Raw genomic sequence first — 25,655 nt, forward strand, 5'->3', positions numbered from 1 at the left:
GGTTTTGATACGTTAAGAAAATTTTCAGTGATTTTGGTTTTGTAACACTGGAGGGCAGCACATCAGCACTCTGATACTTATGGAAATACTCTATGGAATATACTTTAAATGAGGCCTTGTGATTATGGCTTTGCCTGTGGCAGTGTAGGAAAGTTTAGAAAAGGTGCACAACAAAGCAAAAGCCAGCAAAGCAAGCAGGTATCAGTGCTAGGCTAAAAGTTAACCCTAGCCAGCTAGACAGTGATATCAGCAGAAATAACTTTTTAGGAATAAGTTTAAAAAATAATGATAGTATTCTTGTTGCAGTGCTAAATACGATATGCTTTTATCTTTGTCATCTCAGTTCTGTAAACCAGCTAATCAGTGCAGACCTAATCAAAATTTTAATGAGCCTACCATAAAAGTAAAATCAGCATGTTTTATTTTCATGCATGTTTTAACAGGCTGGTAAATAGGCTTGTTAAAGGAATCTGAGTATTTTTACCTCAACCTCGTTCACAAAGTTACAACTTATACCTCGAAGAATTAACTAAATAAATGCATTCTCTTTGCTATGTGGAATGTTTTCTTGTAAATCTGCAAACTAGTCACACTTTCATAAATGATCTTTTTACTAAGCAAAGTAATAAATCTGCGTGTTTATTTATACATTTGTAAAATATATATTTACAGTACTTTTTTACAATCGTTATTAATGCCTGCTGCATGCAAGCAATCTTGCTGCATCATCACTGATGTCAGCTCGAGGTAGTTTGTGTAATAATGGTCTAATGCATCCCTGGTGACGCTCTTTCATATTTCCTCTCTGCTTATTTCCTGTGAATCTTATGAATAGGATGTTAAAGCCCAGCGCAGCATCCCCCTCATCGGCTTCGAAGTCTCTCTACCCGAGTCATGTGACCGCCTGGAGCGTCGTTTTGCCTTCAAAATGAGCCAGAGTCACCTTACGGTTTACTTCAGTGCAGATGGGGAGGAGCTTCAGCGGCGCTGGATGGAGGTGCTCTCCAGGGCCGGGAGGGGGGAGGAGTTACAAGTTCACGGTCCAATCTCTGAGGCGTTGGAAGAGGAGGGGGAGGAGCCAACCTGTCTAGGAGAAAGCACATGATTGGCTGATAAATATATTTCTTTTTTTGCACACATGAACTGTACAAATGTGACCACAAGGACAGTATCTGGCATACAGACACAAAAACACTAAGACGCACTTGCATACATGCACACACACATGCACACACACACACAAACAGACAAACACACACACACACACCTACCTTCACTTTTACACACACCTGTTCTAATTGTCAGTTGTAAGTTGCATGAAATATCTACCGGTATGTTCCTCTGTGTATTGCTCATCTTCTTTGAGTGACAAGTGTTTTTGCGAAAACCTGCCAGATGTGTGTTCGCCTACACACACACACATCCGTCTAAGGACATGTCGGAGATGGTCGCCATGCTTAAAATCACCTTTCCTCTGCAGCTAGCGATTTCTGTGTTAGATAGGTCCACTCTTTCTGCCGAACATTGCTGTGTCGTTTTAAAAAAAAAACGAGTGATTGCTTGCTGGGGTTCTTCAGTGCTTGTGAGCTCTTCCGTGTCGTTTCCAGAAAAAGGCCTGGGGTGGGTTTCTCAGTGTGATTTGGCAACCCAGCACCAAACACCGCAATCAAGTTCAGTATTCAGAGTTCAGATGATGTTTCATTTGGTGTGAAAGGCAAGGCTGTGCACAAGTTTACTGTTATGGTTTACAGTTTTATAAGAGGTAAACAGGCGGTTTAGGCGAGTCTGGAAGCTCAATTAATCCTTAACTTGGATGAAGTGAAAGATTATTCATAATGTTTCAGTTCATTTGTAGTGAAGTGTAGTCAGTGGGTTCTCTTAAATACTGAGAACATAGTAGCACTTGAGAAAATCAGTTTTTTAATCAGTCTCGAGTTTCTGTGATCTGCTCAATAAACAAATCACAGAATAAACCACAGAATCTGGTCTCATACGCTATATGTCCAACTTCTACAAATAAATGCTTTTAACCACTTTAAGCTACAACCACTGCTTTACACAGATGTGCCAACGCACACACATATGCACAGCTTGTATGGCCCATTAAGAGAAATATTACCAGTGTAATAGTACTCTCTGGAGAAGATAAATAAACACTAATTTTTTTGCACCTTCCCTACTGCCAGGCATGACATTATAAAGCCCCCCCCCCCCCTGAGATCTTCCAACATCCTGACCTCACTAAGGCTTTTAACACTAAATACAGTCAAATCCGCACAGCACTGCTCCACAAAATTAAGTAATAAGCAAGCAGTAATAACTAATAAGCTTTCTCTTCCCTCTTTTTTAATACCCTTGATTTCAGAAAAGCAATTAATAAGCAGGCATCCCAATATTTTTGTCCATGTAGCGTATGAGTAAGCATAAAACACTGGAAGGCAGCATTGCCGTGCTGCAGCTTAGCTCTCTTCTGCCACCGTGTGGAGATTCACCACATTGTATCCTAATGCTGCCCAAATTCTGTATTAATCTGAATACCAGTCAAACAGTGGTAGAGTGTGTGCTGAAGTGTGTGGAAAAAAACACACACACACACTGATCAAAAGGCAGGGCTGTAGACTAGACCACAGCATGTGTGAGCGAGTTCCCCTGCTGAGAAAAAAAAGAGTGACTGTTCATTTTGTGATTGTAGGTTGTGTGCAGGGGGACTTTGTAAGACTGTAGATACTTGGAGACTTTATAGAGTGAAAGAGAGAAAGAGAGAGAGAGAGAGAGAAAAATAGAGAGAAAGGGTATGTGTGTATTGGGCTGGTTTTTATCATTATAACATCAGTGATATTTCTGCCTTATCCAGAAAAAAGGGGGTTTTGATAAGAAAATGAAGAATATATATAAGATAAAACATGGTAAAGGTTTTGATGAGGATAATAAGCGTTTTAAACCGTGTCGTATTTGTGTTAGAAAAATGCTGAAAGGTTAAAAGACAATTGCATTTGTAAATATAATTTATTCCTCTGAACCCAGTTTTTGTGGGTTGGGTATTATTGACGATTATTATTATTGACGATCTCGGTGTTCCCTTTGTTATGTGCCGTTTCGATGGATGTCAGAACATCCTGTGGAGAGTCTCTGAAGCTAAACTTCTCTTTTTTACCACTTTTATGGGTCGAAAAAATTGATCTTCAGTGTTTTAATAATTTTTTCCCCACTAAATCTAAAGGCAGAAATGGGTTTGCCCATGTGAAGGCCCCGTCACTCATGATCTGCTATTTGTGTTGGGTATTGTTTTTTGATATTGCTATCTGTCGTTGAAAACACTTGCTTGGATAAAAGTAAAGATGGGCCGGTCCGTTGTATTTTAAAGTTCTGTGGCCTCCGCCGTCCTGTTCGTCTCTAGCTGGAGTGCCATGTAAGATGTCAGAAAAACGAGTTACATGAGTAGAGTAGGGCTGAAAAGGCTCAATCACCGTGGAGAGTTGATGATCATTTGAGAAGAGAAATGTGTGTATTCATGGCTGGTATGTGTGTGAATGGTATGTGTGCAGTACTGTACAGAGATTTTAGGCACCTAAGCACATTATTTGAAATAATTTATATCCACAATAAAACATTTTACAATTTTCACTGTGAAAACATCAGATCCCATTAGAGCAGATACTGGTAAATAATAATAAATACAGTAAAAATGATGGGTCGTAGATGTGTTCAGATCCCTCACCTGCTCACCAAACCAGGTGTTACAAATAGATAATAGATAATAAATATACATTTATATATTATTGATATAATGCAAAAGTTTTGTCTTATACGTGAAAAAAAGTATTTTACACTATTGTCAAATGGGTTTTAAAAGCTTAATGCATATAATTACGATTTCAGTTCCATGTTCAGTTTTAGTTGAGCCATTTAATAGTAGTGGCTTAAAAAATATGTGACGTTTTAGAACATTCTTTTATATGGGAAACAACAATTTTAAATAAAAAAAAATTCAGATTTTGGTTTTACTATTCTACCAAATTAGCACATTATAATGCATTCCTATTGCAGTGTTTTGGCCTCAACATTTGTTTTCAGATGCACTTACAGATGCAGATACAAGCACTGTAAACGTAAATGTGCTTTTTGTTTAAATGTTTGTGCTATTTATTTTAATATTGGTGTTTTACTGAGGAAATTCTGAAGTCTGATTTTAACAGTGGCCTAAAACTTTTGCACAGTACTGTATGCATGAACGTGTGTGTGTGTGTGCGTGTCTGTGTCTGTTCATGAGATGTAGTGATCATTGTCCAGCCTTCAGTTGAGCCTGCCACATTCACTCATGCAGACCCCCAACATTACCCACCAGCACCCTGAAAAACAGCTTGTATTGTGTTTTTACTGCTGTAGGCTTTTCATTCTCTCTTCATTCTGCCGCTTCGTGTCATCATGCCTTACATATCTACATTTCTGCATTTGACTTTTTTTTTCTTTTTTTTACCTCTGCTTTTTTGCCAAAGTATACTGCAGGAAATTATGTATAATTGTGTGTTGTGTTTATGTTCTGTTTTTTTTTTATCACCCATATTTATTATCCTTTTTTTTTTTTTTTTTTTTTTTTTTTTCTTTATAAGGTTTTTTGCCTGTAGTAACTCAGAAGCAGGACTTACGTGTGCAGTACAGATTCAACACTTACCAAATTCAGACTTTCTCAAATCATGAAGACTCTATTAGTTGCTCAGTTCCATGTATCTTGTAGATCCTACCGAATATTATTATAAACTGGTTAGCATGAGGTTAGTGTATTAACGGTTAGTCCACCACCGTTATTATGATTAGAGTATACGCTTCTCTTCTGTTCCCAGTGTTCAGATTTCTCAAGCTTTCTAACCTTGCTGGCATTATTTAACAATAAAAACATCATGCCAGGTGTCAGGATACAGGATTAGATTTTTATAGCATGCTTCAGGAAACACTAATACTGGCTGTTTTTTGTGACAGACAGCAGAGCACAATTGTACCATTTGCATATTTTACCAAAAGCTGTTTGAAGGCCGGTTGTTTCCAGTGCTTTTTCAGACTGAAGATGTTGCAGGATTACTCGTGCATTTTTGCTGGGCAAGTGTTCATAAATAACCCGCTGTTATGACAGAATCAATCAAGCTTTCTTGCATAATAATATCTTACCGGACTAAATAGGTAGCATAGATAAAGCTGGAGAGATAACATGGTCATATAGTTTTATATTTATTCCATTACGTTGAATTATCTGGCAACACCCATGCTGAGGTCATATTGATGTATTTTTTAGGAATTGTCAGTTAAATTATGTATTTTTTGTTTGTTTTACAAGGAAAAACTAAAAGTATTGTAGCATAAGACTTATTAAGCACACTTTATCACAATTTTAAAGCAGTACAGTTGAGTTTTACAATTTACATCCACATTTTAATCTTACGGCAGTTTTACAGTCAGGGATTAAACCTAGTTTTGGGCTGCATAGCATTTTAAATTAAGTTTTTATTTTTTATTACAAGGAAATATAATCTATAACTAGGCTTATTAATCCCTGTCTTGGAAGCTTGTTTAAAAATTGTATCTCAGCTCATTTTTACACCAAATAATTCAGGGGATATCTGACATGACAGTTCGTTTTGCATGATTCCATTGAGTACATTTTTCCAATGTAGTCAAACCTGTTTGCAGCCAGTCATCTACAAGCCAAACTGATCTCTTTTTCTAACATTTTCTGATGGATTTTCTTGCCTATTTAACTTTCTTGTCTGAACAAGAATGTTTAACTTGCCGTAAGGTTGTGTGGGTGTGAACTGAGGTTGAACTTCATCAATGATTAATTATGGATTGGCTCATTTGCTTTCTGCTGTAAATGTTAATCTTTACCTGTGATCACACCTGAAGACCTCATCATCGTAGCTGAGACCCCAGTGTGGGCGCAGGTGTGTCATCAACATCGTTGAGGCTGCCATAATTATAAAGTTGCCAGATAACCCACACAGAATCCATAAAGATAGAAATATATGACCGTGTTATGCAGGTCAGGTCTGCTGACGTAATGAGGCCTTGGTTTAGTTGTCTTGCCGTACCAGCCAAGCCATACAACACGATATACGGAATCACTTCTCATGACTTTTCCTCTGGTGTGGAATCTGTATAAATTTGCTGTACACATGACGAGTATTACTGTTATTTCAAGTACTATTCTAATTATTATCGTTAATTATATTAGTGGCAGGCCACTGGGTACCATTGTATGTCGATAACCCAAATAAATCTGTGCAAGATCATGAAAATGTTTATGAAATAAAGTAAGAAAAAACAGTATTTGAGACTCTCAGTTCATTTCATTTCCATAAAATACAGTGTATCATTATATAACTGATGATGTTTATCGTATCTGCTGATATAACCTCTTGTTAATAATGAACAAGGTCTTAAGGGTTCACTACAATGAATATGTATTAGTTTATGACCGTGGTCAACAGTCTTCCTCTGGAGATAAACATTATATTAGAGTTAGAAACACACCTAAGAATCATCACACAACTCTACAACTGATTTTAACCTCTGCAGTTAACCCATCGATGGCCACACACGGAACACATTCACACACATTCTGTTTTTTGCTCCATTGTATACTGCTTTTCTCCCTTCTAAACTCCATCAGAAGCATGATGAGTAATAATCTCTGAACTAATCTAATTGCAGTCTCGCAAAAATGTAGTTGCAGTCTTGACTCTGATCCCCAGTCTTTGCTAAATCTTAGTCTGTGACTAAAAGTCTGTGACTTGTCTTGTCTTGACTTGTCTAGTTTCTCAGGGGGATGTCTGTGAAACATATTTCACACTTTCACTCAGTGATTAAACTGATTCATCCAGACTGCAATTGACCAGTGAGTTTTTTGGCTTTCTTAGTCACATGACATCGCGTTCAGTAGCTCCTCCATTTCCACTGGCTGTTGTGTTTACCTGGATCTCTGTGAAAACGCACACCCAAAGTGTAAATACGATGCGTGGCAGTAGATAAATAGCTATTTTATTAAACGTGAGGAGATGAAACTCAGAGATGTGAGTCCAGATGGGACTAAAATTACCACAGTGCACCACGGAGTTCAGCGAAAAACAGTAGATCATTCAGCCTGTAATTTTTTCAGAGGACGTCTGAGAAAAACACACACATGGTCGTTCTGGACGGGAATAAAATCACAGAGGACCCCCATAAAAGGTAAAATGACCCCAGGACCCCTTGAGACACTAATTCCATCAGGATAGGGCTTTAGTCTATTAACAGTCTTAAGAGTCTTTTCGAAGTTTAGTGTATGGTTTGCGTAAGGTGTGGCCATACATTACGTTCTCATTCCTATACTATTCTCCTTACTAAGTTGAGGCCACTCATTATTTTTATTTATACAGCACGTTTCTTTAGGGGCTTGTATAGATCTACACAGGTAGAATGGATTCATTACCTTGTCCCCACATCTTGCATTACTTTAAGGGCTTTTTTTAAATCTAAAAATAAAAAAGAGTGTCGGCAGTGTGCTCCTTATTTCAATAAATTATGATGATGTGTCCTGATGTTAAAGATTTTTAATAATATGTCTTAATCAGTGACCATATATGAGTGCCTTTCTGCTCTACCAGTAGAGAATCTGTTATGAACATGTGTATATTGTTTTGATTCTGCCTCTCAGACAGCCTGATTTATTTCACAACAGTCTGCCACTGATTATAAAAGGATGATGAAACTTTAGACAGAATTGCTCCTATTATAACCCCCACCCCTCATCTGTCGCATTTTCCTCACAGTTTCCTCCTTCAGCTCAGGTGATAACAAATCCATGAGCTCATTTTATAAACATTTATGATGCTAAAACCGGCTGAGTTGCATCAGTGAAAGTACTAAACGTGTTAATGCGGGGAGACTCCAGAAACAAGACCCAGCCGCAACCGCTGAAGTAAACAAGCCGCGCTGGTCATCATCCTATTGGCGCGGACAGAATAAGCCCCGCCCAGGCTGAACGACTATTGGATAACTCCGCTGTCAGGCAACCTCGGGTGATCAGACGTCTCTAGGTAACAACGTCACGTCGGGGGTTTTCCCACTCCGGCGCTGAGCTCAGGCCACAGATAGTTTATGGCGAGACTGCCCACTATCCCGTAATCTAACCTGTTATATCAGCACGAGACTGAGAACCGCTAGAGAGAGCCCGCGAGCGAGTCCTCAATAAATGAGAGTAAATGGAGTTAAAGGGCAGTTGGGGTTGGATCTTTGCCTGCCGGGAGACGGGCGGCAGTGGTGGGTCTGCAGTGCCAGGCACGTACCCGGCAGTACTAAAAACTGACAGCTGGGCTAAAAACTCAAAATTACAATATAATACATTTATCTGGGATATTTCTTTAATTTTAGAAAGTAGATTAGAAAGTATTAAGCTATTAAATCCAATATACGGAGCCCCTAAGGTGACATTATGTAAAAATAAATAAATAAATAAATATATGTATATATATATATATATATACATATATTAATAATGCATGCCCACAACTAAATAAGGCGTTGGAATGAGATCCTAAGGCGTGGAAATGAGATGATTAAGGCATGGCCACAAATAATTAAGGCGCGGGAAGGAGATCCTAAGGTGTGGGAATGAGATAATTAAGGCATGGCCACAACTTATTAAGGTCTTCAGTAGGTACATCATATTTAACACAGTACTTAAGTAGAGTAGCTAGTGAAGTAGTTCTACTTCAATCGTCAAGTGAAAAACATCAACATTGTGTTCAAGAATCCTTGAATACTACTATACTATTATACTGTACACCTCTGGTTTTAAAAGGTGTATAACTCCATGTAGCTTGCCATCAGCTGCCAGAGCTCCAAGAGAGCACAGTTTTGGTCACAGCTTTGGTCTCTCTGGGTGGGTACAGTAGATGGCGCTCTTTCCCCTCATCACTCCTAGGGTGATGTCAATCAGCACAAGGCTGCGTCTGTGAGCTGATGTATCAGAACCGAGTCGCTGCGCTTTCCTCCGAGTGTGCTGTGATGCTACTTGGCAGTTGGAAAAGAGGCGGGGTTTCTGACTTCACATACGTATGTGCTGGTCTTTTCCCTCCTTGTATTGTGGCATCACAAGTGATGTGGATATGCAGCTGAGTAGGGAAAGTTGGCCTAGCAAAATTGGGATAAAAAATTATTTATAAACTTTAAAATGATGCCTGCCGTACTGAAAGATTTTGATATTGCTCTGTGTTGATAAAATTAGTAATATTTGTATTGTTTAATTTATAAAATATACACTGTATGAACTCATTCATTTTTTCTGACTACTCGTGAGTGCCCTCTGCTGATTGGACGAACAGAACTGAAGACGTTGATATGTGGGTGTTCTCCTCTGTAGAGACTCTGTGGCTCTCCATCCCCTGCGCGGACCTCAGGCTGGAGCTGAGTAACGGGTGCAGGGCACGAGCTGTTCGGACGGACTGCGGGGGCTTTAGTGCGCTAGTTTATCGGTGTTTTAGCGGGTAAATAGAGCGAAATCGGCTGTCAGTGCGAGATAAACTACTTACACAGACTGTAGGCGCGTGTTTTAGCTTGTAGATGCATAGCTGATGACAGATATCGACCTGTTATTTCTCTTTTTTTAATTGTCTTGTCTTGTTTTACCGGGGCGTGATTCATACAAACAATCTGTTTACTCAGTTTTAGCTACGTACTACTAACAGACTAAAAACAATTAAAACTCTCTGTTTAAGCGCTTTTATTTAGTTAGACAGTTATAAAAGGCTGTATAACTCGCGTGTATATTGAGTAAGGTCAGTATCAGTGTGCAGGGAGAGTTTTATATGAGCTGTATTGGGATTATTTTTGTAGTTAGTGTTCTGGAGGCAGCAGCAGTAGTAGTATTAGTAGTAAGAGGAGGCTCCGCTGTGTTTAGAGATGTCTAGCCTGTCTGTGGCAGCAGGGCAGGAGCAGGGGGAAGGACAGGGGTATCTCCAGGCTCCAGCAGCGCAGAAGAGCATCAGTCAGGTCGTGGTTCCCGGGCAGCAGCAGCCCCAGACCGTGTTCGTGATTTTGGATTCCTCCGCTGAGTCTCTGAATCTCATCAGGTGAGTCTCTGAGTGTATCATCTATCTGTCTGTACCATCTCTATACCCACTATACCCACATCCTGCATGCTGCTGCATGTTGTTGATTGTTGATTTTATATATTTTTTCTATTTAACGTTTTATTTGGTTTCAAAGTAATTGCAATATACAGGAAAATCGTACATTAATTAATTTTCCCAAACTGATTTTATCATTTTTTTATCAAATTCCTGAACCATCCCTTTAATAGCAAATAACATTAAATAAAACATTAATGCATATATTTTAAAAGAAAACTCCAGTGTGAAATCGACTTGGGATGTAAAGTTAATAAAATATTCTCAAATATAAAGGATAGGTTGAGTTTTTGGTGTGTTGTTTCCGTGATTTGAAAGTGAAACTAATGTCAGTGAGTCAGTAGCTTTATCTGGTCTAGTGTTAAAGACAGTGAACAGCTGGTGTGCATGGATACTGCTGAACATGTTCCAGTCTGGTTATATTCTGTTGTTAGTAACTAAAAGTGAAAATAATACTGCAGTAGATACAGATACAGAATTTTAGTACTTCTACTTCGTTATTGTATTATACATCTCTGGTTTTACATCTCAGGTGAGTCTCTGGGTGAAGCCATTTGTGTTTCATCTATCTGTCTGTATCATCTCTATACTCACATACTGCATGCTGCCAGATGTTGTTGATTGCTGATTTTATACTTTTAAATCCTAAACCATCTCTTTGATAGCAAATAACATTAAATAAAACATGAAAAACTTTTTGGATGCATATTTTAAAGGAAAACTCCATTGTGAAATGGACTTGGGATGTAATCATTTGAGAGTGAAACTAGTGTCAGTGAGTCAGTAGCTTTATCCGTTCTAGTGTTAAAGACAGTGACCAGCTGGTGTGAATGAATATGCTGAACATGTTCCAGTCTGGTTATATTCTGTTGTTAGTAACTAGAAGTAATAATAATACTCCAGTAGATACAGATACAGCATTGTAGTACGTCTACTTTGTTACTATACTATACATCTCTGGTTTTACATCTCAGGTGAGTCACTTTGTGAAGCCACTTGTGTATCATCTGTCTCTCTCATCTCTACACCCACATCCTGCATGCTGCTGCATGTTTTTGATTGTTGTTGGTTGCTGATTTTATCATTTTAAATCCTAAACTATCCTCTGATAGCAAAGAACATTAAACAAAACATTTTTATTGCATATTTTAAACAATAAACATGGTGTGACATGTGATACAGGGATATAAAGTTAATCAAATATTGTCAAATATAAAGGATAGGTTGAGTTTTTGGTGTGTTGTTTCCGTGATTTGAAAGTGAATCTAATGTCAGTGAGTCAGTAGCTTTATCTGGTCTAGTGTTAAAGACAGTGAACAGCTGGTGTGCATGGACACTGCTGAACATGTTCCAGTCTGGTTTTATTCTACTGTCAGTACCTAGAAGTAAAAATAATACTTCAGTAGATACAGATATAGCATTTTAGTACTTCTACTTCATTTCTCAACATTAAATGTTATATAACTCAACATATGAGTGCTATATAAAAAATTCCTTCTGTAAAAGCATTTAGGATGTAGATACAGGTAAGATTAAAAAAATGTCAGCATTTAATGATGTGTTTTAGTTAATTAATTTCATACATTTGTGTTGGAACCTCACCCTTATTCTCTCATGATGCTTGTAAGTCATAATGTGCTTTTTCATAAACTACAGCTCTTCATTATCTCACACTTCTGTCCAGCTATTCTTGTTGTTCTGCTTTTATGTGTGTGTTATCTGGTGTCGTACAGAGGAGGATGAGTTCCTTTTTTGAATCTTGGTTCCTCTCTTAGTTTCTTATTTCATATATGAGTAATTTCTTTCTGCCACTAAAGCACTGTCTCGGAAACTCTAATCTGTGTTAAATATGATGCACTTAGCCTTAAAGGGTTAATGCTCACTAGCCTAATAAGAAGCTGTGAGATAAGAAACATCAGAATGCAGCTTGAAATCGCTCTATTTACACAGGCTGGGGGATTGTGGGAGACTTTGTTTGCAGACATGATGATACTCGGTTTTCTTCTCTGGTGATCTGTTGATTTGCTCTGGAACAAAAAGACTGGAAGGCTCTGTTTAGCCTGTTGAAGATAACTCAGCACTTTATTGTGTGCTGCTTGCAACACAGTTCAACAAGTGTCACTGTTTCAGAACTCGCTGTTGCTAAATCACGCAAAACATCTTCATTTTTTCATTTGGATTTGAGCTTTATACATGTTTTTGGAATACACTTTTGGGCAGTTTCCCAGGCAGGAATTGAGCCTGGAATCCTAATGATTAAGTTTGTAAGACTAGGCCTAATGGGAAACCTTATATGTTTAAATTAAAAAAAAAAAAAAAAAAAAAAAAAAAAAAAAAAAAATATATATATATATATATATATATATATATATATGTTTGTGGACACATAATGATTGCATGCAGCTACTTTATGTGTTACCCACATTGCTGACACACAAACACAGCTTGTCTACTCTCTGTAGATAAGTATTCCAATTGAATAGGACTCTGATCTGGGGCAGATATACATGATCCTATTGGCACCATGCCATACAAAAAAAGTGATGTAAATCTGTAAATCATCTAACATCCTGACCTGACCAACATTCTTATCGCTAAAGACAATTAAATCCTCCACAGCAATTCTTCTACTGCTGTATCCAGTATCTAGAAGGTCTTCCCTGGATTGCAGAGTACTGAGATTTGTGAATGGAATCAGGGGTGAAAAATAATGCATTTTATTTACAGTCCAAAACTAAATAGTAATTTAGGTTTTGTACATAATTTAGTAATTGTTGTGCGACATTTTCGTATACAGCATATTCAGGTCTAAATCACTAAATCACTTTCAGATGTTTGCTCTGGCCTTAGGCTGTTTTTAAGGCCTTGACATTCATGCTGTTAATTTAGCGACTACTCATCTGAGCGAGAGGAGAGAACAGAAAAAGGATGCCTTATCAAAAGTAACAAATCTGCCAAAATACACAAAAGAAACCACAATGGCAATATCTATTAACATCATATTAATTCATCTTACGATAAGTTTATGTAATTATCACGACAGGCCAAGCAGATAGTCAGGTTCAAAATTATTGATTCATTTTGTTGACAGTAGAATCAAAGATTTTAACAGAGGGAGTGTCTGCAATGATAAACAATATATTTTCAGACAATAAATATTCAAAAGCACTCAAAATAGGAGTGCTATGTAAACAATCCCCTCTGTAAAAGCATGTAGAATGCAGATATAGGTAAAATCTATCATAAATATTTTTATAATTTAATATAATAGCCATAGGTCTTCATTACTTTACTATATACGCCGTCAGTAAATTTTACGGGTGTAAAAAATATAGATGTAGTATTGTAGTATCACAAGTTATGTAGAAAACAAGTTATAAGTAAACAAAACTGTAATTCTTAAAAAAAAACATTTACTCTCAAAGTTATTTTAGCGCGGTTAGCAGCTAATGCTAATACTGCTCTAGCCTTTGTGCTGAAGAAACTTCACTGAAAACTCACCCTGTATAACTCTGTACTTCAGCAGAGTGGCTTTACTGCTCCTTAATACCTGACTGGTAGAGTTACATAAACTGAACTGGATTATAAGGCACACTTATAATTAAGTAAGGATTTTAAGTGTGCATTACAGTGCCAAAAATATGGTCTATCGCTATATATTGAGCTGAATAGAATCACCAGTCCTGTATTGTGATATGTATAGTGTTTCCGATTTCTTGCTAAAAACTTGCCTATTCTCAGGTATCTGGCAGTACATTTAAAGCGCATTCATAGCTATTCAAATCCAAATCAAGCAAATCACCTTCTTTTGTTTGCTCAGGTCTAAAGCTGCTTTCTAAGCTCAGCCGTCCACATACAGTCAGGGAACAGTTATATTTATATACGGTGAGCAAACCATTGACTTTTAGTAGTTGATTACAACAGACAGCCTGTCACACTGTCTCATCTGACTTCACTCAGCTTTGCTGCTCTCAGCAGCACTGTCACCTCTTTCGTTTTATGTCTGTGGTCTTCTGTATGACCTCCTCTAGAGCTCAGTGAGCAGAGTGCAGAAATAAGCTCTTTGTCATTGCAGGAAAAACGGGAACCGGGTTTATACAAAGAGCTGATTTTGCCTTTCCCTATCCTCACCAGAATGAATGGGAGGAACTGATCCTGGATCTGAACTCTCGCTCTGAGGAGCGTAAGGATCCCGGCACACAAGAGCAGGCTTGTTTGTGTTAGCTGCCAGTACATATAATTCAGAAAATTACAGACCACAGTTGTTTAGCCAACAAATCTGTGGTGGTAAATCTCTAAATTGCTGCCAGATTCTGTCCCAGGCCTGATTCTCTTCAGAGCTCGTTTGCTCATCCTTGTGGATAAACACGATAAGCGGGTTATTGGCGAGGTATGGGAACAGAAATGTGTGTGAAATTAACGGTTGTTTATTTGTGTTTTATAAACACAACAGCCTAGATAACAGAGTTGCTAAAGCCTAGTGATTACACTGGTATAGTGATGTGTTATTACATAAGTAGAGCTAATAATTAAGCCTTGTGCTCAGGCACTACAGTCCTGTCAGCAGTTCTGACTTTGTGTTAATACCATATCTTCCTTACTTATCTACATAATTCCGTATAATTGTGAGAACAATATAGTCAACATTGTCATTTAAGCTGGTATAATGTGATAATGATCACTGTAGAAAAGAATACACACTCAGATTTGTTTGTAGTCCTATTATAATTAATGGTCAAATGTTGTGTCCAAGGTTATATTTTATATTTAGAGTGAACAGTTGAATAATGCAGATATATTGAATAAAATAAGCTGGACAACAATATAATTGCAAATTGTTTTGCTATTATAACGTAATAATAAGCCTAGGATTGAATGGTAGTAGTTGGTGTTATTTAGTAGGTAACACCACCAGCAACCCCATTACATCCCTTACTACAGCTCTGGAAAAATTAAGAGACCACCTAAAAATTCTGTTTCTTTAATTTAACAAAATTGAAAACCTCTGAAATATAGTCAAGAGGAAGATGAATGATCACAAGCCATCAAACCAAACTGAACCAAACTTGAATTTTTGCACCAGGAGTAAAGCAGCATAAAGTTATCCAAAAGCAGTGTGTAAGACTGGTGGAGGAGAACATGATGCCAAGATGCATGAAAAAAAACTGTGATTAAAAACCAGGGTTATTGCACCAAATATTGATTTCTGAACTCTTAAAACTTTATGAATATGAACTTGTTTTCCTTGCATTATTTGAGGTCTTTTTTGGTATTTCAGCCATTTCTCATTTTCTCCAAATAAATGCTCTAAATGAAAATATTTTTATCTGGAATTTGGGAGAAATATTGCTTGTAGTTTATATAATAAAACAAAAATGTTCATGTTACTCAAACATACACCTATAAATAGCAAAATCAGAGAAACTAATTCAGAAACTGAAGTGGTCTGAAATTTTTTCCAGAGCTGTATGTTGAGATCATCCAAATTTTGAAGCAAAAAGAGTTAGACTCTACACCAGTACAGTCTCACACTGGCGTTTGTTATGCAGTGCTTTTAAATCTTTAAATCAAACCCCTAAAAATGAGTGAGCAGGTTTCCCAGAAGTGAGAGTCCTGTTAGACAAACAGCTTTCATTCTACTACCTCCATCCTGAACTTGGATTTGACAGGAAATGACTCAGCACAGCTGCCCACGCTTTGTTTTTCACTGCTCTGGTTTCCAGCAGGCTGCGTGCTAGAAATGAATGAAGGATGCAGACTTGCCGAGTCCAGGGAACGGCGTGCCTGAAGGAATGTGCCCGCCTCAACATGTGCTGTCCTCATGAAACAGAAAACAGAGCCGAAACTCTTTATAGTGGAGAAAGACAGTGTTTACTTGCCCCGCAGAGCAGAACTAATCTAATCCATATTAGGGGTGTGCCGATCCTATGCTGAGTATCGTATCGCTCCGATACTGGCCAATACCACTGGATCAAATATTGGAAGACAAAAATTCTTAAATAGCATAATTTGATAAGATACATTAGCCTAGACAATCGTATAAATGCTCAATGTGTTTTTCACATTGGGATTGAAGTGGGATTGTTCCATCCTTACTCCATATGCTCATATAATCAATAGTGTTAAAAGGCAGTTTGTCTCCCTTTACTGCAGTAAACTACCGCCTCCACTCTTCTAGAAAAGCTTTACACTAGATCTGGACCATGGCCATGAGGATTAGATGGCATTTAGCCACTAGAGCATCAGTGAGGTCAGGTTCTTATACTGGGCAATTTAGTGTGGACACTGCAACAAAGTGGTTGTGTATAATAGAACTATTACAACTGAGGTTTGAAGTTTAAATGGTTATTTTTTTCAGTGAACACCTGTAGTCCAAGGATGGCATCTTGGGGTTATGTGTGGTAATTCAAGAGCTGAATGGTCAAAGTAAAAAAAAAATAGCTGCAGTAGGTAAAGGGGGTGTGTTGTTAGCTGTTTATTTTAGGACTGAACAATATTGCAAAAATTCATTTTAACTATTCATGCTCTTATTCTATAGTACTGTAGTGTTTCTGTGCTTATTTATTAATATTACTTTTAGTAGTAGTAGTAGTGAGTCATGCTTTTATTCTGTAGTACTGTAGTTTGGCTGTGTTTATTTACTTATTATTATTAGTAGTAGTAGTAATAGTGATTCATGTTCTTATTATGTAGTACTGTAGTGAGGCTGTGTTTATTTATTAATATTATTCGTATTATTATTATTTTTGATTCATGCTCTTATTCTGTAGTACTGTAGTGTGGCTGTGTTTATTTATTAATATTATTAGTATTAGTATTATTTTTGATTCGAGCTCTTATTCTGTAGTACTGTAGTGTGGCTGTGTTAAGGTATTATTAGTAGTAGTAATAGTAGTATTTATTTATGCTTTTATTCTGTAGTACTGTATTCTGTAGTACTGTAGTGTGGCTGTGCTTATTTATTATTAGTGGTAGTATTGATTCATGCTCTTATCCTGTAGTACTGTAGTGTGGCTGTGTCCATTTATTATTAGTAGTACTAATAGTAGTATTGATTCATGCTCTTATTCTGTAGTACTGTATTCTGTAGTACTGTAGTGTGGCTGTGTTTATTTGTTATTATTATTATTATTATTAGTAGTAGTAGTAGTAGTAGTAGTAGTAGGAGTAGTATTTATTCATGCTCTTATTCTGTAGTACTGTAGTGTGGCTGTGTTTATTTGTTATTATTATTATTATTATTATTATTATTATTATTATTATTAGTAGTAGTAGTAGTAGTAGTAGGAGTAGTATTTATTCATGCTCTTATTCTGTAGTACTATAGTGTGGCTGTGTTTGGGCGCGAGCTGGGTTTTGGTGTTTGTGTGAAAGTGGGGCGAGAGCGCCCTCTGGTGGTTTAACGTAAAATCACCCTCTCCTCCTCCCCTCCGCTCCTTCCTATTTTTAGTAACTATCGATGTGTGTTTGATTAGTGCGCAGCTCAGGCGCGTTACGGGCAGAATTTCCAGGCTTGCGGGAAGTTCTCTGGGTTTGGTCCGGGTCTGTGTCTCGTGTTGTGAGCGGATCTGTTGAGCTGCAGCGCGGGGAGGGAGTCTGGAGGCGGTACCGCGGGCTGTCAGCGCTCCGCGCTCCCGCACAGAGCAGCGCTCCATCAGGGCATGGCAGGACCTGCGGCGGACCGCGCTGCTGCTGCTGCTGCTGCTGCTGGAGGAGAGCCGTGCTGTAGTCTGACCGGAGCCGGGATTTATTTAGAGTCTCCTCCGTCCCGCCGCCTGGATTAGCGGTAATGCGGGTGTGTATACCGTGTGTTTATTACTGAGAGCAGCTCCGAGCGCTGAGCTGAGGGAGGGGATGTGGACCTGGGCTGGGTATTAACACTTGCGTCATCAGTGTGAGGGGATTAAAATTCACCTTACAGCTGATTTTACACAGATTACAGCTCTATATCTCACCTTTTATACAGTATAGGCTGATTTAAGGGAGATTGTTTAAATCATTTGTTTATAGACAAATTCTTGTGATTCTTTAAAAATACAGCAAGATCTCAACAGAAACATTATTTTCCTTTTTATGCAAGAACTGTAGCTATAATTCTGTATAATCCATATGCATAACATATGTGTGTTTGTACAGTATTAGGAGTGATGCAATAATAACACCAGCATTTTTGGAATATTGTGAACGAAATTAAACCCTGAAATATCGGCCATATAACCCACCCCTAATTATCACATCAGAGTACTACTAAGAATAATTCACACTGTTCTCATTTCCCATTATATATCTACTTAACAAAGATTGTATCTGTCCAGTATCATTTAATTTACTTTAATCCTGGATATATGGAGATATTTGAGTGCATTATTATTAGTATCATGACATTCTGGATCATTGACTATTAGTTTAAAATGAATAATGTGTTTTCGAGACTTGATATAGGATTGTAACACAATTTTACACACTAAGCAAAATAAGTATAGATTTGTACTTAAAAGAGTACAACGCTTGTCACTGGGGCTGTACCTTATATTGAGGTACAAAAAAGTACCTTTCAGTGAAAGTCCTTTTTTGTACCCATATTTTTTGTACCAGTAAAGAATATAAAGATTATAAACATGATCATCAACTGAATATGGGTGAAAAACTTGATGATCCAAAATTGTCTGGTTTTCAAATGAAAAATGTGCAATTTAAATATATATTGTTTATTAGTACAGTGAAACAGAATACCAAATGTAGCTTTTGGCTGCAGGTTAAATGGTACAAATCTGTACTTATTGCTGTTAGGAAAGACTTTGTACTTCAGAGAGAACAAATCTGACCCTGTAAAGACCAATATTATACCTTTGAGGGTACAATTATGAAGAAAAAGTACTCATATCGTACCTCTGTTTTTTAGAGTGTACAATGGTAGTGAAATGAATGAAATACAGTTATGTTTACAAGCATTTTATTTATATCGTCGCTGTCCAATGAAAAACAAGTATTTCTGTTTTTGTCGATTTTTGGTTTACTGCGTAATTTAAACAGACAAACTGTCTCTTACACTGTGCCAAAATTTATTGATGAACAGACCGATAGAAATACTTTTAAATGACCTAAAATAAACTCTTTTTTACATTGATTTTCATTGAAAGTTTAAAAGTTGCTGTTTTGGAGATATATATATATATATATATATATATATATATATATATATATATATATATATATATATATATATATATATTTATTATTGGACATCGTCAATAAGCAAAGAAATCAGCTTACTGGTTAACTTCCTTTCTAACATACTTAATAATATACTTATTGTTTTCTTTAATGGTTCTTGGTTCCATCTATGCTGCTTTCTGATTGGTCACATCTGTTTAAAGTTAAAACAGAAGTAAAAAAAATGAAGAAACCTCAGTTCTGCACCAGATGTACTTACACAGGAGTTTCACTTCAGTTCTAGAAGTTATTCAGCACTTAAGCTGTTTTATTAAGTTGCTGCATTTGTTCTACTGTTTTTTTTGGATTGTAATTTTACTCTGGGTTTGATAAATACAGGCCCAGGACTCCTGATACTCTTGAGTAGTGTCTGGGTTTGTGGGCGGTTCTACAGAGCAGGGTTATACTTTTTTACTGTTTTTTTTTTTTACAAAAGAAAAATCTACACTGTTCTCATTTCCCATTTTATATCTACTAGAGACAGATTATATCTGTCCAGTAACATTTATTTTACCTTAATCCTGGATATATGGAGATATATGGAGTGCATTATTATTATCATGACATTCTAAATTATTGACTTCTGTTACAAATCTGATAGAATTCTTATATTTTTTAATATATCGCAATATCATATTGTATGCAATAATAAAATTTAATTTTCATTTTGTTGCAGTAGTGTATTCTTTAAATATTTGTTTAAATTCTGTGTTTTTTTGTCATATCACCAGGAGTATTGGTATAGTATTGACATATCATGATATTATTTTAGGGCCATATCGCCCACCCCTGTTCTGAGCTGAGTGTTGTGTCATGTTGAGTGCAGACAGGTTCTCTAAGCTCTGAGCTCAGCGGTGTGTGGCATCTGCCCCGCTGACCTTCATGTTGACCCCAGACTTTCCCTGAAGCTCTGCTCTCTCTGAGGGCAAGTCCATGTCTGGAGATGATTTGCAGATTTAGAGTATTATTAGTTTTTTTTTTACATTCTTCAGCTCTGTTTTGTTCTTTTCTCCTCAGTGTGGAGCCGCTTTTACCTGAGTCTGGAATCGTGGCAGATATCGAGGTGGACGGCATCCTTGCGTCTGATTCGGACACGTTTTACCAGCTGAAGAGTCAGCCCATCGCTCTCAGGTGAGTTCACAGATACAGATCAGTTTAATATGCAGGGTTCACACGGTCATGAAAAACCTGGAAAATCATGGAATTTAAAAATAGCAATTTCCAGGAATGAATCAGTTTGGTAAAAAATAAAATACCCAGAAGGTTTTGGAAAAGTCATGGAAATTTGTTCTACAACTCTTTGTGATTCGGTTTACTGACAAAAAAAAAATCTATTTTGAGCTAACAAATACATCAGCTCAGAGTTAATTCAGTAATGTAGCCCTAACTACACAATGAAGCTCTCAGCATCTGACACACATTTTATTATTGAAGATTGTATGTCAGATTTTAGCACTACTGTTATAGTGATTATAGTTTTGGTTGATTTTTGGTTTTATTATCCATATCTGCATGTCTGGTGTTTTAAATATTGTATGGTCATGACAATGTGATTTGAAAGCATGAAAAAGTAATTAAAAATCATCAAAATGTATTGTTTAAAATGTGTTTTAACCCTGAATATGATTACAGATGTAACAAATTGAAGGCACTGACTAGGCCTGTCAGGATAGCTAATTTCTATTGTTATTTCAGAGCATCTAAAGTATACCTCTAATATAATTAAAATAATATAATAAATAATAAATACAAAAATAAATATAATAAATATAATTCATAAATAAAACATAAACTAAATGTTGAAATGTCAAATGTTTGACATACCAGCTTATTCACGTTAATAAGTTTCCCATTTCAACAAAAACATAATGGGTAATATTAAGTCCAACAAATAAGAAGTGCACCATATCTTATCGTACCCAATAATATCACCAACATTTTTCAATATTGTGAACGATTTTATACCCTGAAATTTCGTGCCATATCACCCACCACTAATAATTCACTAGTAATTCACACTGTTCTTATTTCCCATTATATATCTACTAGAGACAGATTATATCTGTCCAGTATCATTTATTTTACTTTAATCCTGGATATATTAAGATATTTGGAGTGCATTATTATTATTAATATAATGGCATTCTGTATCATTGACTTCTGTTACAGAGCTTTTATTTGTTGCAGTAATGTGTTCTTGAAATAATCCAAGAACCATATTTCCCACCCCTACAACAAATGTTTAATTTATCAATGAAATTATTGAGTTTATGTTCATATATTGCACAATAAGCTGATAATATAGTTGTTGTAACAGGCCTGGCATTGATCATAAGGCTGGACTGTAGGTTTGAGTGGTATCCACTTAGTTCATACCGTCAAACTGTGTCAAAACATTACACGGTATATAGTTTTACTGGGGGGCAGGAATTTGCATAAGCAGAGAATGTGAGAAGCATCTATTGTTCCACCACATTCCTCAAAACTTTACCTCTCACGAAACCAGACCACTTTAATGAGAAACATTGCGTTACAGGTAGGAAACTGGGTATTATTGTATTATGAAAAAAAGGTAATGAAAAAATATATGTTTAATATAAATAATAGTTTATCTATGGAATATTTTTATTATTGCATTACAAGCATTTCTAAGTACAAACAGTGACAATTCTCAAATAAATGCCGGGAATTATAATACTGGTCAGTCTGATTTTTTTCCCTGTAGACTGGTGTGATAGTAACTACAGATGCCTTTTTTTAGTTTCACTTTTTTCAGTCATTATTATCATGAAACCTTCCTAAATCCCACTGAACAACATCAACTAATCCTCAATTCAAATGTACTCTATTAAAGCCAGCTTATCCGTCACCTCCCCCAAACACTCCAACCCACACAGCAGGTCAAAATCCAGCCACAGAACAGGCCCAGTCCTGAGGGAACTGCAGGCAGACGTACACTTTTAGGTTAAAACATAGATTTCCAAATATGTATGTGGTTTTGTTTCACTTTCAGTTTTAGAACTTAATTATTAGGTCCTACATTAGAAGTATTAGCAATAGAATATGACTCTCTGAAGCAGATATACAGTTCTGAAAAAAATAAGAGACCACTTAAATAGATTAATTTCTTTGATTTTACCAAATTAAAAACCTCTGGAATATAATCAAGAGGAAGATGGATGATCACAAGCCATCAAACCACCAAACTGAACTGCTTGTATTTTTGCACCAGGAGTAAAGCAGCATAAAGTTATCCAAAAGCAGTGTGTAAGACTGGTGGAGGAGAACATGATGCCAAGATGCATAAAAACTGTGATTAAAAAACAGGGTTATTCTACCAAATATTGATTTCTAAACCACATTACACTATTAATATGCTTTCCCACTGAAAATACAGGAAATTACCAGCATTAAAAAAAATAATAATCATCACCTAATTACAGTTAATCACAGAATTGTTGTTGTGTGTTGTTGTATGTTTTAGTTCATTTATTCAAGAAAGGATGCATGTTTAAATGGATATCATGTACTGGTATGTGGCTTTTTAGTATTTAATATAAAATTAAAACCAATAATTAAAACTTACGAGGCAACTAGGATGTGTTTTTTCTTTCTTTTTTCTTTTTTCTTTTTACTGCATTGCCAAAGTGCAGTCGGGACTTGGTTTTGGCGGATAATCAAAATCAGATGACTTGGACTTGGTCATTGTGATCACAAATGTGATTGGGATGTCCCTAGAGGATTGTATATATTTTTCTTTGAAATACAGTAGATTTAAAAGTCAGATAAAAGTAGATTTAAAAAGTCAGATACAAAATACAGATATACATGGAATATGATTAAGAGGAACATGGATCAAACCAATCTGAACTGCTTGATTTTTTTGCACCAGAAGTAAAGGCATAAAGTTATCCAAAAGCAGTGTGTAAGACTGGTGGAGGAGAACATGATGCCAAGATGCATGAAAACCTAAAAACCAGGGTGATTAAAAACCAGGGTTATTCCACCAAATATTGATTTCTGAACTCTTAAGACTTAAGGAATTTTATTAATCCTTATTTAAGGTCTGAAAGCTCTGCTAAAGTCACAAAAAATACACATGGAATATGATTAAGAGGAACATGGATCAAACCAAGCTGAACTGCTTGAATTTTTGCACAAGGAGTAAAGGCATAAAGTTATCCAAAAGCAGCGTGTAAGACTGGTGGAGGCCACAATGCATAAAAACTGTGATTAAAAAACAGGGTTATTCCACCAAATATTGATTTCTGAACACAAAAAATATAGATACAAAATACAGATACATAAAAATACTTAAGTACAGTGTCTCAGATGTCACTTAGGCAAAAGGAGAGCGAGCGAAGCTTTCTGTTCTTAATGCATCATAAAACAAGTTTTTTTAGGAACTTCCCAGTGCCGTCGAATGACTCAGCAGCAGCTAAAACAATGTAATCATTGCTGCCGCGCTGCTCTTCCCCCCTACCTGCTGTTCTAAACACAGCCCCACCCCTGCAGCCAGGAATGCTTCTCTTTTTCTCATGATAGTGACCTGTCAGACTGAAGCTTTGATTACAGCAGATTGACTGCAGGCTTGCGCAACCAGGCAGAGGTTAGAGCAGCAGTTTCGACGGGGCTCCAGAGTCTGAACTCTCTCACAACCCCACCGCTGATATCTGCCCCTCTGCTCTGTGTGCTCTGTGAGGCACGCTCCTCTCCGGCTCTGAGTGCTTCACCTCTGAGAGAGCGGCAGCGTCTGGGCTGGTTGTTGTTGTTGTTGCGTGGTGCGGTGTTAGCGCTCAGAGCTGTGGGACTTCCCACAGTGACTCAGCACAAATTCAGGCCATGCTGGGAGGAGATGTGAGGGGATTTTATGGGTAATGCCAGACTGAAGACGTTTCAGGTGTTAATGCTTGTTGTTTATTATTAGGAAAGTAGTCTTCACTTTTTAGGACCTTCCAGAATCTGCCGGATGATATTCCTTCACAGCGATGTAAGAGCAAGATCTTTTATTTTTATTTTTATTTATTTTCATCATATTTTAAGAGCAGGAAGCAGAATTAAATACACAGCCCGATTGTTTTTTATAATATGTTGAACTTCTTGTTTGTCTGCTTCATAATAACAACTGCACTGTTTTCTGCTGGGATTGATTTCAGCATAATGATCTCATTACTGCAGTATTCAGGAGTTAAACATAGACTTTGTGACATTGTAGGTTTTGATTATTTGAATAAATAGGCCTAGATGTGTGCTGGTGGACTGGAACATTGTGTACTATGTAGGTAGTTGAAACTTTACTTAATTTCAGATTTTATTTTTATTTTATTTAAATTGTTTATCTGTTATAATTTCTCATTATTTATTTCTATAATCTGTACCAGTGCTGGGTAAAAACTGACATAGCAAATGTCATGGGACGGGAACTTTTAATACTTGTGTCCCATGACTTTTGCCATGCCATGTCCCAGGAAGCTGAACAATGCTGCATTGGTCTGCAGGATATATATGTGTATAGGGTGTCCGGCAGTGAATGTCAATGTTAAGTCGCTTGTCTTGTTCGTCTTGTTTGGACAATTCTAACCAGATGCAGCCAGTCATGATCATTACCATCCACTACCCAGGCCTGTTGCAAAAAAGCAAGCAACTTAATTTATTTCCAAGGGCCCCGAGCTGGCCTGGCCGACAACGACTGGTTATGAATTGAATGCAATAGGGCTGCACGATATATCGCTTGTGCATCGTTATCGCGATGTGCACATGCGCAATAGTCACATCCCAGGACATGCAATGTCACTTTTAAAAATTAAAGTCATGTTACAATGTTTTGATTCTTGACACAAGAAGTAGATACACAGCGCTGTCTCTGTGTCTGTGTGAGTGACAAGCTGCTGCTGCCTGAGAAGCGTGAGTGGAAGGAGGAGCGCAAGGGGGGAGGTAACCGCACGCATGGCCTCCATCCACATGATTGGGCACGTGCTTGTAAACCTCAGTCCAGCACAGTTTTGCAGCGCAGATATTTCCAGTTACAGCTGATTTCATGCTTTTAATCCCAGGAAAAACTGTCTTATTTTCCTTTTAAAAAGCCATTTAAATGGCTGATTAAACGGCTGATTACTGTTGTTTTGCTCGGCTCTTACGCAGCTCTTGATCGGTCCAGACGCGAGACAGTTTGTAGGTGGGGGTGGGGCTGGTGACGTTATGAGCCCTGCATTGTTTATCTAAGTTTGGGATTTTTTTGTACAACTCAGTTGGCTTCTATTAGCAGAATAGTGTGGCAGTAGTACC

General features: G+C 37.1%; 2 protein-coding genes across 8 annotated transcripts in view; both read left to right on the forward strand.

Moving 5' to 3' along the window:
• The window catches only part of fgd1 (FYVE, RhoGEF and PH domain containing 1), a 59,851-nt gene extending 56,051 nt beyond the window's left edge, over positions 1-3,800 (forward strand). For both annotated transcript variants that reach the window (XM_049485871.1, XM_049485872.1), the window contains exon 17: positions 836-3,800. In XM_049485871.1, coding sequence (XP_049341828.1) covers positions 836-1,105 — 270 coding nt within the window. In that variant the 3' untranslated portion in view covers positions 1,106-3,800. The remainder of the gene's footprint in view (positions 1-835) is intronic.
• Positions 3,801-9,422: 5,622 nt separating this feature from the next.
• The window catches only part of tfe3a (transcription factor binding to IGHM enhancer 3a), a 35,533-nt gene continuing 19,300 nt past the window's right edge, over positions 9,423-25,655 (forward strand). For 2 of the 6 annotated variants that reach the window (XM_007245829.4, XM_007245831.4), the window contains exons 1-2: positions 9,423-10,100; positions 20,388-20,501. In XM_007245829.4, coding sequence (XP_007245891.3) covers positions 9,931-10,100; positions 20,388-20,501 — 284 coding nt within the window. In that variant the 5' untranslated portion in view covers positions 9,423-9,930. Of the gene's footprint in view, positions 10,101-17,624; positions 17,953-20,387; positions 20,502-23,940; positions 24,361-25,655 lie in introns of those variants that run through there. The other 4 variants (XM_015604929.3, XM_007245830.4, XM_022670894.2 and 1 more) reach the window with 3 other exon arrangements.

This window comes from Astyanax mexicanus, chromosome 12, assembly GCF_023375975.1.
Source record: "Astyanax mexicanus isolate ESR-SI-001 chromosome 12, AstMex3_surface, whole genome shotgun sequence".
Classification (NCBI taxonomy): Eukaryota; Metazoa; Chordata; class Actinopteri; order Characiformes; family Acestrorhamphidae; genus Astyanax; species Astyanax mexicanus.